This window comes from Fistularia commersonii, chromosome 10, assembly GCF_037954325.1.
Source record: "Fistularia commersonii isolate RoL2024-O1a breed Wild chromosome 10, RoL_Fcom_v1.0, whole genome shotgun sequence".
Lineage (NCBI taxonomy): Eukaryota > Metazoa > Chordata > Actinopteri > Syngnathiformes > Fistulariidae > Fistularia > Fistularia commersonii.
The window spans coordinates 3,957,501-3,974,008 of record NC_141293.1 but is presented as its reverse complement, the minus strand read 5'-3'; the positions used below and the strand labels follow the sequence as shown (position 1 = coordinate 3,974,008).

Below are 16,508 nucleotides of genomic sequence, written 5' to 3'. Positions count from 1 at the left end.
AAATCACATGTGACTAAGAATACATGTCTCAGTGCAGGGCCTCGAGTTCTGTTCATCCTCCAGTGGAGGCCCGTTTCGTTTAAAAAAGTCTAATGAACGGTGAGGATCCCCCACCATTTCTTCCCTTGTTACCCTGGTAACCAATTGCGGGGACTGTTGAGTAAAAGAACTCACAGCCAATTACTCCCTCTAATTATTTTTGGTGGTTCAATCCGATCCAGGTGGGACTTGAACCCACAATCCCCAGCTCCGGAGGCTGATGCCTTATCCATTAGGCCACTGGACCTGTTTCTTTGCGCACTCACGGGTCTTAATATCGAGTCCTGGACCTCGTAAACATGACAACAACATATAAAGGGAGACTGGGGTGATGCCAGACTAAAAAACAACATCGGTTTCCTAGAAAGCGATCCCTGTGCTGAATGTTGAGACATGAAATCTTGTTGAAGAGGTTGCCAAGAAAACACGCAAATCCGCTCCAGTTAGGGATGGGTGCTGGATCTAAAAAAGTTCTGCTTCTGCACACCAAAAGATGCTCCAAAAAGAAAAGGTGATTTATTTTACACATAACACTTCCTGTATATCCCATATCTCCATTAATCGTTTGAGGAAGAGCCTATTTTTTTGCTCGAAACGTCATGAATGCGAGACTAAGTGTTTTATGTTATTTGAAAAAAATAAATCATCCTTTCTTTGTGTGGGGATTTTTTCAAAACTCTAGTACTCAAATTTCAGATGGTGACAAACCAAAATGTTTCCATCAACATAAGGTGATGAACTGCACCCAAAGGTAATTCATGCTAGATCCAGAAACAAACACGTATCTATATAAGATAGGTATTTATGTAATTTTTAAGGAAGGGCTCGATCCAGATGGGACTTGAACCCACAATCCCCAGCTCCGGAGGCTGATGCCTTATCCATTAGGCCACTGGACCTTCTCTCAAGTACAATTGTCCCCGAAAATTTTCCTGAATCGGAATTTAGGAGGTTAAAGGGGGATATGTGTGCAGAGGAGCAGCACCCCCTGTCATTTATGGATTTATTTATGAAATTCATGTCTTGCTGTGGAGCAAGGCATGATTGTGCGTGTGTGTGTGTGTGTGTGTGTGTGTGTGTGTGTGTGTGAGAGTGTGTGTATGTGTGTGTGTGTGTGTGTGTGTGTCACTGCCTTAGGAGCAATCCTCTCTCACTTAATCTGCACACACTGCAGAGGCTGTTTTTCCTATTTTACGGCACTATACTGCCATCTAGTGGCCATTTGTTGGTACTGCATGTTTACGTCTCATCTATTTCATTAAGAGGCTATCAACATTTACGGATGCAATATCTATTTCGTAAATACCTTAAACAAGTTGAAGAAAAGTAACAAAGCTGAACATATATTCTGTTTTCTTTGCACTATTTCATTTGCTCATCTTAGAATCTCTACCAAATATGATTGGTTTATCGACAGAGATAATTTTATATTTTGAACGGACGCGTCTTTGTATTCGGCTGTGATTAATTACAATAATTTCATCAGTTTTTACATGAATACCCCCGTCAGGATAATTTTTAACCCTTGATTAATAAAGATTCATGCCTGCATTTATCAGTGTAATCTTGTCATGACAATGTTTTAGTTTTGAAGTATTGCACGTGTACTTATGATGTAATCCTGACATGTTCTGAAGTAAGTGCACCCTTTTCAAAGTATTGCGTGCGTGTTTGTTGATTTAGCTGTCACTCGACTGAGTTGCGTAATACTTTTTTGAGAGGTAACTTTACTCAGTTACTCTCTGCAAATATTATGCTAGCAATTGCCTAGCTGCAAGGCTATGCCACCATAGACATTGGAATGATGGATATCCTATGATGCACTTCTCTTATTCCTCTCATTCTTCCTATTTATGCATATTTTTTTTCTTTCTTCTTCTCTGACCTCCTTTCTGTCTTCACCCCAGGCGAGGCAGAAGGCCGCCCACATCGAGGTAGGGCTTCCTACGTTTCCCTGCCTCTCATTGGCGCTCGCTCCCTCTGTATACATGTGCAGATGTACAGTTTATGATATCATTTATGAGATGTTTATGCTACCCTTGCACCTTCCAATCGCCCCCGAGGGACAAATAAAGTGATTCAGATTCTTAACTTAAATGATTTGCGATGGGTCAATAGCGCGTATCTGAACACGGGAATGTGTCACACACACACACACACACACACACACACGGACCATCTGTTTTCTTATCTAGGTTCATTCCTCCACTTCAAACCCTGACGCAAAACACACCCGTCTTAAAGCGGCCTGATCTGTCTGACGCCAACTGCTCTGTCACTTTGTCACTTTTGAAATGTATTGCTTCTTTTAAATCTATATTTTGTGGATATGTGCACATAATAAAAATAACAATAATAATGATAACAATTATTATATAGAATTTATTTAATTTGATATATAAACATATAATTGTGATGATATATTATAATATATAATATATTATTATTATTGTTATTATTTTAAGTTTAACATTAATTAGGAGGCTGTGTGTGATAATCGTAATAATGGTAATCATCGCACACAGCCTCATAATTGAGTAAAAAACTGAAAAAGAGGGGATATTAATAGAAAAATAAAGCAGGTGGTGTAGATGTGATTTTTATTGCTTCTTTTAAATCTGTATTTTTGTGCATATGTGCACGTTTCCATGGTGTCCTTGAATATTGGCCCTGAATGAAATATATTCTTCTTCCTCTTATTATTATTATGATTATCATTTTCCACACAAACACAAACCCTGATAATTAACTTAAAAAAGAAAAGGGGGATATTAGAAAAGTAAAGCGGTGTATATGTGATTTTTATTGTTTTTTTTACATTGGTATTTTTCTGCATATGTGCATGTCTGCACGATGTCCTTCAGTATGTACACAAAATGTATTATTATTATTATCATTATTATTATTATCCACACACCCATCCTCCCAATTTACCTAAAACCAAAAAAGGGGGATGGGGATATTAACAGAAAAATATAGAAGGCTGCGAAGATGCGATTTTTTTTGCTTCTTTCAAAACTATTTTTGTACGTATATGCATGGTGTCCTTGAGTATTCGCCTTAAATAAAATGTATTATTATTATTATAATTATTATCGTGGACACACACAGCCTTATGATGAACTGAAAACAAAAAAGGGGGGATAAAGCAGGAGGCGTAAATATGACTTTTATTACTTCTTTAAAACTGTATTTTTGTGCATATGTGCACAGTGTCCTTGAGTATTCGCCTTGAATAAAATGCAATATTATTATTATTATTATTATGCGCGCACACACACACAGCCTTAGGATAAAAACAGAAAAAATGGAGGATATTAATAGAAAAATAAAGCTGGCGTCGTGGATGCGGATCCGGCGGGTCGTTGCTATTTCGAGCCGCACAAAGGTGTCGGGTTATGTAACGGCAGGTGGAGCCGGTCGGCGTCTCCGGACGTGCAGGAATGAAAAAAACGCGACGGACGGGAACGGCGAGCGGCGTCGCGGCGCCGCGCATGCGCAGTCGGAAGACGGATACGCACGCATGCGCAGTAGCGTCATTGACTTACGGTAAGGTGGACCCGCAGTGTCCGCCGACGGGATCAGGTGATCCGCCGACCGCGAAAGGGGAAGACCGACCGACAACGGGGGTGGGGGGGGTTACAAAAAAAAAAAAAGAGGAAAAAACAGAAATGCAGGATGACATCCGGCGGATGCCGGAGCGGAATTCGTCCCCATTTTCGCCTAAGCATCGGAGTTAAATCGCAGCGCCGGAGCTCCGGTGTGACGATGGCTCGTTAGGGGCCCGGCGGCGCCACAGCGGGGCTTTTTTTTTTTCCCATTTTTTTTTTTTCATTTATTTTTTTATTTTTTTCCCCCCGTTTTCTTCGGTGGATATATATATATCTATTTTTTTTCTTTTTTTTTTTAATTTATGAGAAATCCCATCCGCGGACTGATATTGCTTTCACCATGGGCTTGTGCTACAGCCTGCGCCCCCGGCTCTTCGGGGACCTGAGCGGATCTATCTCCAACGCCACCTCGGACTCGGACCAGCCGCCGGACGCTTCCGCCTCCGCTGCCGCCGCCGCCGCCGCCGCCGCCGCCGCCGCGCCGAGGGGAACCCGCCCGGAGGACACCGCCGGATCCGGGGAGACGTCGTCACTGCGCGGCCCGGTGCGCCCCGGGGAGCCCGGTAGGCTCTCGGCCGGGGAGCACCCACGCCGCGGGGACGCAGGCACGGACGGCGTGCTCATCCAGAACGGCGGCGGCGGGAAGGGGACCGCGAAGGAGCGCGGCCGGCGTCTGCAGCTGCTGCAGAAAACCAGCGCGCACAAGCAGAAAAACTGGGACAAATTGCTGGTGGAGGAGAAGGAGGCCGAGAAGGAGGCGAAGAAAGTCAGCAAGAACATCGACCGGGCGCTCAAGGAGCTCAAACGGGAGTACAAACAGACGCACCGGCTGCTGCTGCTCGGTAAGCCTTTTCTTCGTGCACGCTCACATGCACATTGTGAGGCCACATCTGTCTGAAAGCTACCCTCCTCCCACACACACACACCCACACACACCCACCCCCACACACACACAAGCTTGCACCCCCCTCCCCCTGCTGACAAACGATGAAGATGGACGCACCCCGTCCTCTCTCAACGCCATGTTTGCCCCCCATGGGGTCACACACACACACACACACACACCTTTCATTCATTTCACACCTGGTTGGAGAGTGGAGTGCATGTGTGTGTGTGTGACCCCCACCACCCCCACATGGTGACAACAACCTCCGTGCCGTTGCTGCCCAAAATCAAAACATAACCCGCCCGGGTGATGCACGAAGGCGTGCAAGGCCTCACCTGGAGGTCTGCACGTCCAGGTGAACCGGCGTGCAGCCGTGCAGGAGCGTAAATCGCACAAATGTACAAGATGCGATGCAGAAGATACAGTAGGAAACAGGCCTGTGTTGTGTAACAGTTTAGTGGCGCTACATCGTGGACTTTGGGAGCGTTCGGAGACATAAACCACGCCGGTTTGACCGACGGACTATCCAAACCCGTGAATTCATATATTATGTCACGGCGGGACCGTCTATATCCGATGTTTTACGGTGTTTCATCCAAGATTTATATAAGAGAAACCAGCAGTTCTCTGGTTTTTAGCGTAGCATATATTTGGTGTTGCTCATACCATAGTTCCTCAATTGTTGTTGAGAACAATGTAGGATAGAATTGTTAAATAGCACTTGACTCATTTACAATATGCCAAATGTAAATAGTGCTGTTGTATTTTTTTTAAATTTTTTTTTTTATGGCAGAACTTCAGAAATAAAATAAAAAAAAAACGCTCAAGTGGGTGTAGTGAGGTTGTGGCTGCTAGCCGAGTTGTTTCGATGAATCAGTCGGATTTCGACGTAATATTTGATGTCATGTATTGCGAGTACTTTGGGTCAACAGTCCAGAGCAATGGAGAGTGTGGAAAAGAGGTGAAGAAATGGGTTTCAAGCAGGTTGGAATGGGTGGAGAAAAGGGTCAGGGGTAGGAAGAGATAGAAGATTATCAGCCAGAAGGAAAGGAAAGGTGGAGGAGACAGTGGTGAGAACCAGAGATGGTTTAGAAACAGTGACAATGACCAAAAGACAGGAGGCAGAACTAGAGGTTGCAAAGATTAAGATGTTGAGGTTTTCTTTGGGATTGACCGGGAGGGATAGGATCAGGAACGAGTCCATCAGAGGGACGGCACATGGTAGATGTTTTGCAAAGAAGGTCAGAGAAGCCAGACTGAGATGGTTGGGTCGTGGACAGAGGAGGGATAGTGGATATATTGGTAGACGGATGTTGGAATTGGACCAAAGAGAAGATTTATGGACGTACTGAGAGATGATATGACGTTAGTTGGTATAAGAGAAGAGGATCCAGAGAATAGGGTTGGATGGAGATCGTTGATTCGCTGTGGAGATGCTTGAAGGGAAAAGCCCAAAGGAAAAGAAGAAGAAGATACTGTAAAGTGTAATGTCAATTATAACAAAGCAAGAGTAAGCTGAGTAACCAAAGATGGGTAGATGTTGTGTGTGTGTGTGTGTGTGTGTGTGTGTGTGTGTGTGTGTGTGTGTGTGTGTGTGTGTGTATACATATTTATGTATGTGTGTGTGTGTGTGTATATATACATATATATATGTGTGTCCATGTGTGTGTATATATATACATATATATGTGTGTATATACATATATGTGTGTGTCTGATGTATGTATACGTGTGTGTATATATATATGCTCATATATACATATGCATGCATATACATAGGTATGTATGTGTATATTTACATATGTATGTATACATATGTGTGTGTATACATATTTATGTTTGTGTATATATACATATATATGTGTGCCTGATGTATGTATACGTGTGTGTGTATATATATATATATATGTATATGTATGTACCTATGTATGTTCATTTACATGAACATGTGTATGGATGTATATATGTGTGTATGTATACATATATATATCATATAAAATGTATGTATATATATATATGTATGATAATATGAAAGTATTTTGTATAGTATGTATGTAATATTATCATAGTTACGTTGCAGTGTTTTGGTGCTCAATGTGTATTTTCTGCATACAAGAGTGAGGCATGATGTAGTACTCCAGTACGGTATCCTCGTACTTTGAGGTCAGACATGGTACAAAGGGTTGGGTTTTCAAAGATGTATTCAGTACCCACTACAGAATGAGTATTGTTCGCGGCGGTTACTGTCCAGGTACTATGAAAGTACTTCGGCCCCCACGAATTTACAAGTCCATCCTATTTTGAGGCGTTTGAGGCCATCCTGACGCAGCTCCTGCCAGACGCGGCGTCCAGAAACCCGGTCCGTGTTTTATTCCCTGTCAGGATCAAGGGAGCTCCGCACCGGCCAACAGATGCGCCCTGGATGTTCGGTGATTTTGTTTTTGCGAACCCGGCCCAGGTTTTCCGTGAAACAGCTTGGTACATTCCAGCGTTTCCCATCTTTTCCCCCTCCGCAGCCATGTCAGTTTACGCCGCTTTCAATAACCAAAATAGCAGTTCGGATAAAGCGCACGTGAAGACCATTCATGGTCTTGAGTGCATCACGAAGGAGACTGAGCGAGTGAACATGGTCAGTTATCAGTCTTTATCATCACTTCCTCCCCCGGCAATGTAAGCAAAGTGCATTTGACTTTGTGTTTTATTGGACTAGCATCTTTTCCGTCTGTGGAGAAAAGAAACGTGCGTATCAGCAAAGTAGACCTTTTTTTTTTTTTTTTTTTAGGCGGCCTTGACAACTTTTTGAAATACCTCACGGTTTTCTGCGCCCAAACATTTCGCTTTCCAAACGGGTCCAAGAAATGCCCGATAGTACTGGGATGGATTCGCCCTAAAATCAGTTCGAACTCTCGGCGAGGTGTACAAGTCTTGGGTCTCTTACGTTAATGTCCTGTGTGTACTTGTACATTTACGTGGAGCTTGCGGATGTGTGGCCCAAACGGAGCGGTACCAATGGTGGGAGGGGGCGGTATGCTTAAGGTCGAGGATCATAGAAGAAGAAGAATACAACATGGCGTCGGTAGAAACGGGGGAAGAATTCTCAGTCCGCACGCCACCGTGTGTCCAGTGTCTCCTTCCGGCGTCCGAAACGGAAGCGAACGTAGAACTCCACGCTGCCCTCTAGTGGATGTAATGCGTCACAACCACGGCAAGGGAAGTATGGACATACTTAAAACGGACATACCCATTTACGTTTGCAATGTGAGCATGAATGAGCTCTCGAACTGATTTTGTGCCAAGTGTAGCAGGAGGCGGTTGTGTAAAGTCCAAAACGGTGCCGTAAAGTATTCACTCAATCATTCACGGTCAAATTTATTGTCTGTAGGCCGCTTAGATTTCGGATGTTACCGAATGTCGGGATATTTGGTCGAACCCGCCGGAGTCTCTGACACAGGACAGTTTGGCGTCATTTAATTCTACGTAGCGTAGCCTAGCCCTTTTTGCTCCACGAACTGCCCTTTAGGGTGCGGCAGGTAAATACAACAAAATAAAATGAAGCCACCACCACAAAAACTGTGGTATTTTGTAAATGATTATAATAAACATGAATCCATTGGATGTGTAATTGGATGTAACTTTATTAGCAGTGCCAAAAACAGAGGAGTAACGTCCTCTCTGCCCCCTAACGCTCTGTGGTCGCCATGCTATCAAAACACGCCTTCAAAATAAGATCCAAAACAAGTCCTGCAGACTTCTGTCACCATAACTCCATATTTTAAGGTCTCCTGGCGTTGTCTGTTAAATGCAGCTTTCTTTTTCTTCGTGATCATAAGCTCCTCTTCTATCTCCTCACCGGACCTTTTCCCCTTTGCAAAGAAACTTTCCAAAGACGTCTGTTTTTACTCATTTTGCCAGCTTGTGGGTTTAATGTCAGCGTAAATGTATCACGTGACCGAGACAAGCGTCTCCTGCTTCAAGGGTGAATCGTAGACGGATGGAACTGAGAAAATTCAGTTGTTTTTCAAGATAAAACGTTATTCGGACTCGGATAATAAATTAAAAAAAAAAAGGCAATAACGTAAGATATTTATTCTTTCTGTGCGTCCCCGAACCAAACCACCCATGGAGCGGTACGTGGTCCGTCGGTTGCTACGTCGGTGAAAAAACATTACCAAAATCAAACGTCAACTTTTCAAAAAAACCGAGGATCGGCACGAAAATAATAATTAAAAAAAAAAAAAAAAAAAAAAAAATCCCTAAAAATAGACAACAAACCGGAAACAGTCGTTTAAAGGTATTGTTTATTAAATTAACGTTTTGATCGCTGGAATCGTACATCGGTACACTCCATTGGCGATATTGTGTCCGAGAGTCGCCCTCTCTGACGGGCTGTACCACCGCACAGGATCCTCTCTGCCCGCCATTCGCTCTTCCACACTTGACATAACTCGTCGAGAGGCTCTCCAGATATTGGCGGGGTCGGCCATCGGACCCTCCTGCAGCTCGGGACCCGTCTCGTGGTGGAAAGTCCCGGTTGGGGCCAGGAAATACACCGACATGCAAACATGAGCCCAACTTGTTGCGGTATCATTAGCATGTAGCTCAGCCGGTGGAGCGGGGCGTCCCTCCGATCGGAAAGTCGGCGGTTTCGGATCCCCGCCTCCTCATGCCCGCGTTCCCGAGCACCCTTTGGCGAGACACCGAACCCCCCCGTTGCCCCCGACGATCTGGTTCGACTCTTGATCTGGTTCTGGGAATCGGTGCAAGCGCGATCCCAGATTCCCAGGAGCCTGGCCTGTGCTATCGTTATTTCTTTTATGGATATCGGAGCGATTGATTTATCGTCTTCGTTATTAGCGTGTGGAAATTGTACCGCCTACGTTGTGCTTGTGTGCTCGTGGGGGAACGCCGGGTTTCTGGAAATCATTTTGAAAAGCGCGGCCCATTCCATTCGATGAAATCTTACTTGATATGAGTGAAGCTAATCAAGTGTAAGCGCTTTTAAAGGTGACTGTTTACGAATCACAGTCGCTTGTTGTGACAAAATCACCCTTAAAAAAAAAAAACAACCAAATACTCAATATTTGCGTGGAATTTACCAAAACGGGGCAATGCCTTCGCTTGTAAATGTTAACATTTAAAAGAATGGACTTAAAAATCTGAAAGACGGCCCCAAATTAGAAAGCGGAAACATCAAAATCGCGGCGAATTGGCCTTCACACTTGGAAGAAATCACCCAAGATTAACCCAAACAAGAATTGATCATGAAATCAATGAGAATTCGCTGAAGACGCGCTACCTTAAACTAGCAGCCCGCGACCTTTTTTTGCACCAGGGATCAGTTTTATACATGAAAAAGTTTCCGTGACTCTGTTAGCTTAGCTTCATTAGCTTGCTGTTCACTTCAAATAATGCATAGCGGGCGTGGAGCTTGTGTATCACCTGTTGCGATGAACCAGTAACTTAGGTAGGAATCTTGATATTGTCAATACTGCTTCCTTTTTGTCGGAAGGCTGCAACGCTTCTGCAGTCTCATCGTTTGCTCGTTTCCTCTTGAAAAAGGTGACTTTTATTTCGGGCTCAATTTTTTTTTTTTTTTTTTGAGGGCTAGCTTGTGGTAGCTGATGTGTGAAATGGTGCGAGTTAAGTGTGACAGTGAGGCGAAGGCGGAAACAGTCGTTTTTTTCAAAATAATATGAGAGCCTAGGCCAGGGGTGTCAAACTCATTTTCACCGAGGGCCACATCAGGCTAAAATATTGCCCAAAAAGGGCCACGTATAACGTTTACAGTATAAATGTAACTACATGTAACCAAATGTCATGTAAGATAAATGTAACTATTCCTCAATGCTCATTCAAAATGCAAAATGTCACATATGCATTTGCATAGATGTAAAAAAAAAAAAAAAATCATGTTTACGAGTAGCTCTGTTAGAAAGCAAGCTTTCACTGCTGCGGTGTTTTTGGATGTGGCTTTCCGTGAACACATTGTGCTGCCGTCGTAGTTTGGCTTTTTATTCTTGGACAATTTGTTGTTTTTCTGGAAGGTTAACTTTAGCGCAATTAGCTCCATGTTTGGTGTCAAAATGCCGACATAGATTGTACTTTTCCTCATAACACAGAAGACATAGCGTTTTTTTTTTTCCTTGAAGCGCAAACGTGTATTAGCCTTCCCATCTCTCTTGAGACAGCTTTCCATCTGCATCAACTTTTCTCTTCCTGGACATTTAGGGTCAAATGTTCAAATTATTAAAGTTCCTATTTACTCCAGGTTATGGTAATTTTTTTTAATTATTTCTCCATACATTTTTGCATTTTTTAAATTTTTTTAGAGTGATTTTATGCTATTTTTTGTTGCTGATTTTTTTTGTATGAATGCATTCAAAATTAGCTAAACTTTTATGAAGATAAGGAATAGTAAAAAAAAGAACATTTCTCTTTTTTTTTTTAATTTAAATTGTATTTTTCAAATAGATAATTTGCATTTCTCGATTCCACTTGATCCACTATGATCTAACGGCAGGATGCCGTCACTTTGCGGGTTACGATCGCAATGAATTTTTGGAAAAGTAGTATATGGTCAATGTATGTTTGACTTATTTATTTCAAGACAATCACACCTTTTAAGACGTTTTCTTAGGTCACATACAACGACGGGTACCGTGGAACCTGGTCAGATGTTTTCTTGCGACAAAAACAGCCAGAAATGGGAAAAACGGAGAGGTCCTTCTGGTTTGCTACGCTGGAAAAGTTTCACGGCTCGCAAAGAAAATTCTATATTTTGGACCAGAATACGTGCAGCGTTAGCTAAAGGCTAAAAGGCTAAAGGCTAAAACCATCATGTTGAACATGATCCCGGGAGGACGAGCCTCATTCGACGAGACGGATTTACAGGTCGATGGTAAAAAAAAAAAAAAAAAAAAAAAAAACAAGTATAATATTGGACACCCCTACCTTAAACGCGTCAGGATTTGCCACCGTTGCAGTTCTTTTTACCGACTTACCTTCCAGAACCAGAATGAGCCGGACACGGCGGTGTAGCCATCAAACGTTTTCAGCCGGCGGGGTGTGTTATCTTATCCGCACCTACGTTCTAACAAACGTCTGGCCTTCCCGACCCCTTTGCAGGCGGAGATCAGAGGTCGTCCCGGTTGTACGAGGGGAGGAAAAAACAGGAAATATACGTAATTTACGTAAACGTGCCGCTTTTGCAACCACCAGAAACCCGGCCGCCGGCGTGGATCCGCGAGAGGCCTTTAGGACTCCTGTTGCATGCCAGAGGACGGAGGCGGTTTGTGTTCCTCTGAAAGTGGACACCTTTCAAATAGTGTTACATTTCAAGGAAACATATTCTGGCTAATCTGGGTCACTTTATCTGTTTGTATTTGCCACAGGTATTTAGCCTAGCGACGATAACCAGAAGGAACTGCTGTTAATCCTAAAACTGCGGCGGCCGCTTACAGTCCCGCTGATTTAGGAGTTTGATTTTTGATAGTTGATAGATTTAATCCAATCTAAAAAGAAAACTATTATGGTTGAATATGTCAGACGCCACGGAGAATGTTGGCGGTATTGTTGTTTATTCAAAACACGGACGCATGATTTGCAATGATTTAAAAGATAGAGCCATTTCGTCAAAAAGTGTTTATCTCACCAAGTTGATGCTTTTTGGCACAAGTTGTAAAAACCTTTGGAAAATCTTTAAAGCTGGTGTCCAGTGCTGAAATATTGTTTATTAGGACATGATTCTACACAATATATGTCAAAATCCTTCAAATCTATCTATAGGTGTAAAGGATATAGCCATTTAGTCAAAACATATTCATCTAAACAAGTTGAAGCTTTTTGGCACAAGTTGTATATAACTGTTGTATATGAAATTATATAAATATAACATTTTTTAATGCTGGTTTCAGGTGCTGAAATATGTTGAAAAGGGCTTGATTCTTGATTCTAATATATGTCAAAATCACTCAAATTCATCAACAGGTTTAAAGGACTACACATCCCAGAGTTAAGTCATCCATTGATTCATTCATAATCTATACCGCTTATCACAAGTCTTTTGGATTTACTTCCAGAAAATGACGACAAATATTGTTTTCCAAAAATGATCAGGGGCCGCACAGTTAGCGTAGCAAGTTAGCATGTTTGTCTGACGGAAATTGTCCAGACGTGAGAACGATAGAGTACGTTACCGTAATTTCTGGACTATTAAGCGCACCTGAATATAAGCCGCACCGGCTAAAAATATCAAAATAAATATATGCGCTCTTGTCTATAAGCCGCAGGTGTCCACATTGTATCATGAGATATTTACTTTTAATCAAAAACATATTGGTAACATCCACATATACGTACTGGAAATGCCTTTTTTTTTTTTTCCCTCCAAAACAGTGAATGTAACACAGCTAATGAAAAATATTAATACTAAATAAGGAAAAGTCCATCCATCCATCCATTTTCTATCCACGTTTGGGTGAAAATGATTAAGAATTCACCCAAAAACTTGTGAGAAACCTCGAATTGGCAGAAAGACTAGCAAGACCAGGGCTGTCAAACTCATTTTAGCCCAGGAAAATATATCGTCAAAGGGCTTGGACGGGTAAAATCATGACGTTAAGTACTTTTAAAGTACCCATCGTTCAATTCGGTATTTTTTTTTTTCGCTCTGTGAGCCAGATTCAACCTGTTTGTTGGCCTTGTGTTTGACACCCCCGAGTTGGACGTTAAAAAGACAAGGTGCGAAATTCTTTTTCTCGTTCATTCATTCATTGGTGGATGGATCGCAGGGACGCTTTAAGAGACCATTCACTCCCGCGTTCACGCGCCGGACGCCAAAATTCCTTTTAATGGATTCCCCCGCCGGGATGGGAACGAGAAGTTCGGTTTCCTAGGGGATGTTCCTTCCGTGCGGATCAGATTCCGTGCAGGCGTCTCTGATGCTATCTTCCGTGGCTTTCCTAGATTTTTTCAACAACAACAGGGCGCCGGGAGGAGCCGGCGAGGAGATCGTCTCTCTCGTTTTCTTCTTTTTGCGCCAGGATCAGCTGTAGATTAGCGAGTAATAGATCCCGTCGCCCCCCCCCCCCTCTTAAATACGAGTGAGTCAGATGAACTTTGCCTGGATCGGTTTTATCATTGACCACGGCTGAACTTTGCCGCGCCGAGTTCCAACGGGAAGTCGCCGCCGCATGAATGATTGTCACATTTACGGTTTTTGATTGCAAGGCGGAGACCGTCTCACGGAATCGCAGGGGGAACCCGACGTCGGACTTTTGACCGCTCCTCGGGATTCGCTTACGATGGAATTCGCGTTTTATCAAGAGGCCTCCGCGGCCTTCCTACGCTAATCAAGAGGGCTAAGTTTAGCCTTTTTACAGTACAGGCCTCAATTACAGCTGTTAAATACGCCCCGCGTGCATGAAAAGCAACTGAAATAGTCCGAGGTTGTTCCTCAACCCCTCGTGTGTTTTCGTATTTTCATGTATTTATCAGCGTTTCTGGTCGCGAACGACGCGGATATGAAATTCAAAAAGACCAAAGAAGAAATATAGCTTATTTCTTCTACAGCTTAAAATTTTTTTAGAAAAAACAGATTTTCTCTGTCAATATTTTTGAATATTTTTTTTTAGGGGCTGATTTTTTTATTATTAATTTTTAAACGAGAATTGTCCCACACTGGCCCCTTCTCTATCCCATGCGCTGCTAAAATTAGCTGCTTATAAATAAAGAGTAACTCACTTAAGAGTCAGATATTGTGACTATAACTGGCGGTTATTATCTTTAGGCGGACAGAAATAGCGGTGCAGTAATATCCTTAAGTAAACAGCCGGGAGAATTTAACTTTAGCCGCAAACTCTCCGTAACTGGCCGGTAGTTTACACCACGAGGGCCGCAGCTAACCCTTATATCCATCCGTGAATGCGGCGACTGTCCGATTGTTAGGTCACGACCGGTTCTTTTGACCGCTCTGTAAATTGTTTGAAAAACGGTGGTCAAAAATCCGCAGCAGCCACGACGTCTTTGAGACGAATATCCGATAATGTTCACGTCCGACGAGCTTCAACTCTGGGGTTTTAACTTTGGTTTCTCCACAAGAATGCTAAAATAGCTTGTAATTGATTTTAAAAATAAACAAAGACAAATCATCACTCAAGTGTTACCGACGTGCATTTTTGAAAGGATATCAGTTTTGTTTCTCAAATGCGAATTTACGGATCGCCTGCATTTTATGGGGGCGCATGCGATGTACCCATTGAAACACGTTGCAAGAAAGTCCCTTTATTGCTTTTCCAACAAAATTTTAACAAAATCCAGTGTTGCTTAGTATTATGCGGTGAGATTTTAGACCAACCACATCCCCATTTTAGTCCAATTTAGATTAAAATGCAGTTTTACTGGTGTTCTGCTGCTGGGCACATCCAGGGTGCAGTACGGCATATGACCACTAGAGGGCGCTGTAAGCCAGTCACTTATTTTGACCTTGCTTGCAAAGGTGGCTAAGACTGGATTCTCTCTCTCTTTCTCTCTTTCTTTCTCTCTCTCTCTTTCTTTCTTTCTCTCTCTTTGGCAGTGTGCGGGTGGGGTGAGAGGGTGAAGGGGGGAAGGGGGGGGGGCGGTGGTTATGTTTTCCCACCACCACAAAGTAAGTTAAGGTTCCGGTGCTGATTTGCATGAGATACCATTTAGTTTCACGACACAGGCCCGAGTATTTGCATTGTGTTTGCATAATACACACAATAACAGCACCATCCTTGTTCGACGTTACACAAGCATCGGCGCTTGTCTCATGCTGTTGAGTAATCAGTGCGCTCGCCATGAAGATATAACCCACACTTTACTTGCAATTCCTTTTCCTGACCTGTGCGCGTGCAAGCCCGAGTAGCATTAGCTCCGCGCTTAAGGCCTCAGCCTTGAATGAGGAGACCGGTTTGGGTTCGCGGAGTCATTGTCTGTGCCGCTCATGCAAATAAAGGAATGCATCTGCCGCCACGGCCTGCAGTCGCACAGAGGGACTTTCGCAGGGTTTTGCAGTTTCGCTGCTTGCTACCAAAACCCGACGCGAGGGAAAAAAAAAAAACCCACATCGCATTTCGGTGGCGGGGGGGAGAGGAAGTCGCAGCAGACGGAGGAGACGGCCCTGACAAGCCTCACACGAGGGGCAGTTTTTTTTCTGCAAACCCACAAGGTGCTCGGACGCCGTTTGTGCATCGCTAACCTGAATAGAACAGCACAACCTACTCCAGGCCCCACCGTCCCCGCTCCGGTGTGCCGTCGGATCCGGAGACCCGATGTCCCCCTTCCATCATATTAAATGTGCAGGAGGTTTATGCATAGCCCAAGAAAGTCAAACTATTTAAGTTCTTATTTTCTCCAGGTCATGATAATTTTTTTTTTAATTTTTTCTCCAAACATTTTTGTGAATTTTTTGTTGCTATTTTTTTTTTTTTATGAATTAATGTACAAATTAGCAAAACTTGTGTGAAGTTATCAAATTTTTATAATTTTTTTTAAGTGATTTTTTTTTTTGTTGCTATTTTTTTTAGGAATTAATGTACAAATTAGCAAAACTTTTATGAAGATAACAAGTAGTAAAAAAAAAATTTCCCCCTTTTTTTATTTATTTTATTTTTTTTTATTTAAGTAGTGTTTAAGAATTTCTTAAACCCTGCTCTTTGATTTTATTTCATTGGGAAGATTGGGGACAACCCTGCAATACATGGCTTGCGTTGCGTCAAACAGCGACAGCTAATGTCTCTTCTCATAAATTTATTTTGCCTTCCCGTGGCAAAACACCAGATCTTTATGAAAATAAGAAAAGAAAATAAATGCAAAAAAAAAAAAAAAAAAAGATGAGACAAGTGTTTTGACATTGTCCCCATTCAACCCTTGTTACAAGGCTGACAGTGTGCTCAATTAAAATAATCAAATTATTCCTAATCATATTTCTTTATTGCTTGATATATCACTAT

General features: G+C 42.7%; 1 protein-coding gene and 2 non-coding genes across 3 annotated transcripts in view; 1 reads left to right on the top strand and 2 right to left on the bottom strand.

The window, feature by feature from the left end:
* Nucleotides 1-213: 213 nt before the first annotated feature.
* On the bottom strand, nt 214-286 carry trnar-ccg (transfer RNA arginine (anticodon CCG)). Its single transcript has one exon. It is a non-coding gene; the product is annotated as a tRNA-Arg (tRNA).
* A 579-nt stretch (nt 287-865) lies between these two features.
* On the bottom strand, nt 866-938 carry trnar-ccg (transfer RNA arginine (anticodon CCG)). The gene has a single exon. It is a non-coding gene; the product is annotated as a tRNA-Arg (tRNA).
* Nucleotides 939-3,705: 2,767 nt separating this feature from the next.
* Nucleotides 3,706-16,508, top strand: part of LOC147230131 (guanine nucleotide-binding protein G(olf) subunit alpha) — a 60,691-nt gene continuing 47,888 nt past the window's right edge. Inside the window, exon 1 of the mRNA XM_086153369.1 lies at nt 3,706-4,492. Within this exon, the coding sequence (XP_086009495.1) occupies nt 3,991-4,492 (502 nt within the window). The 5' untranslated portion in view covers nt 3,706-3,990. The remainder of the gene's footprint in view (nt 4,493-16,508) is intronic.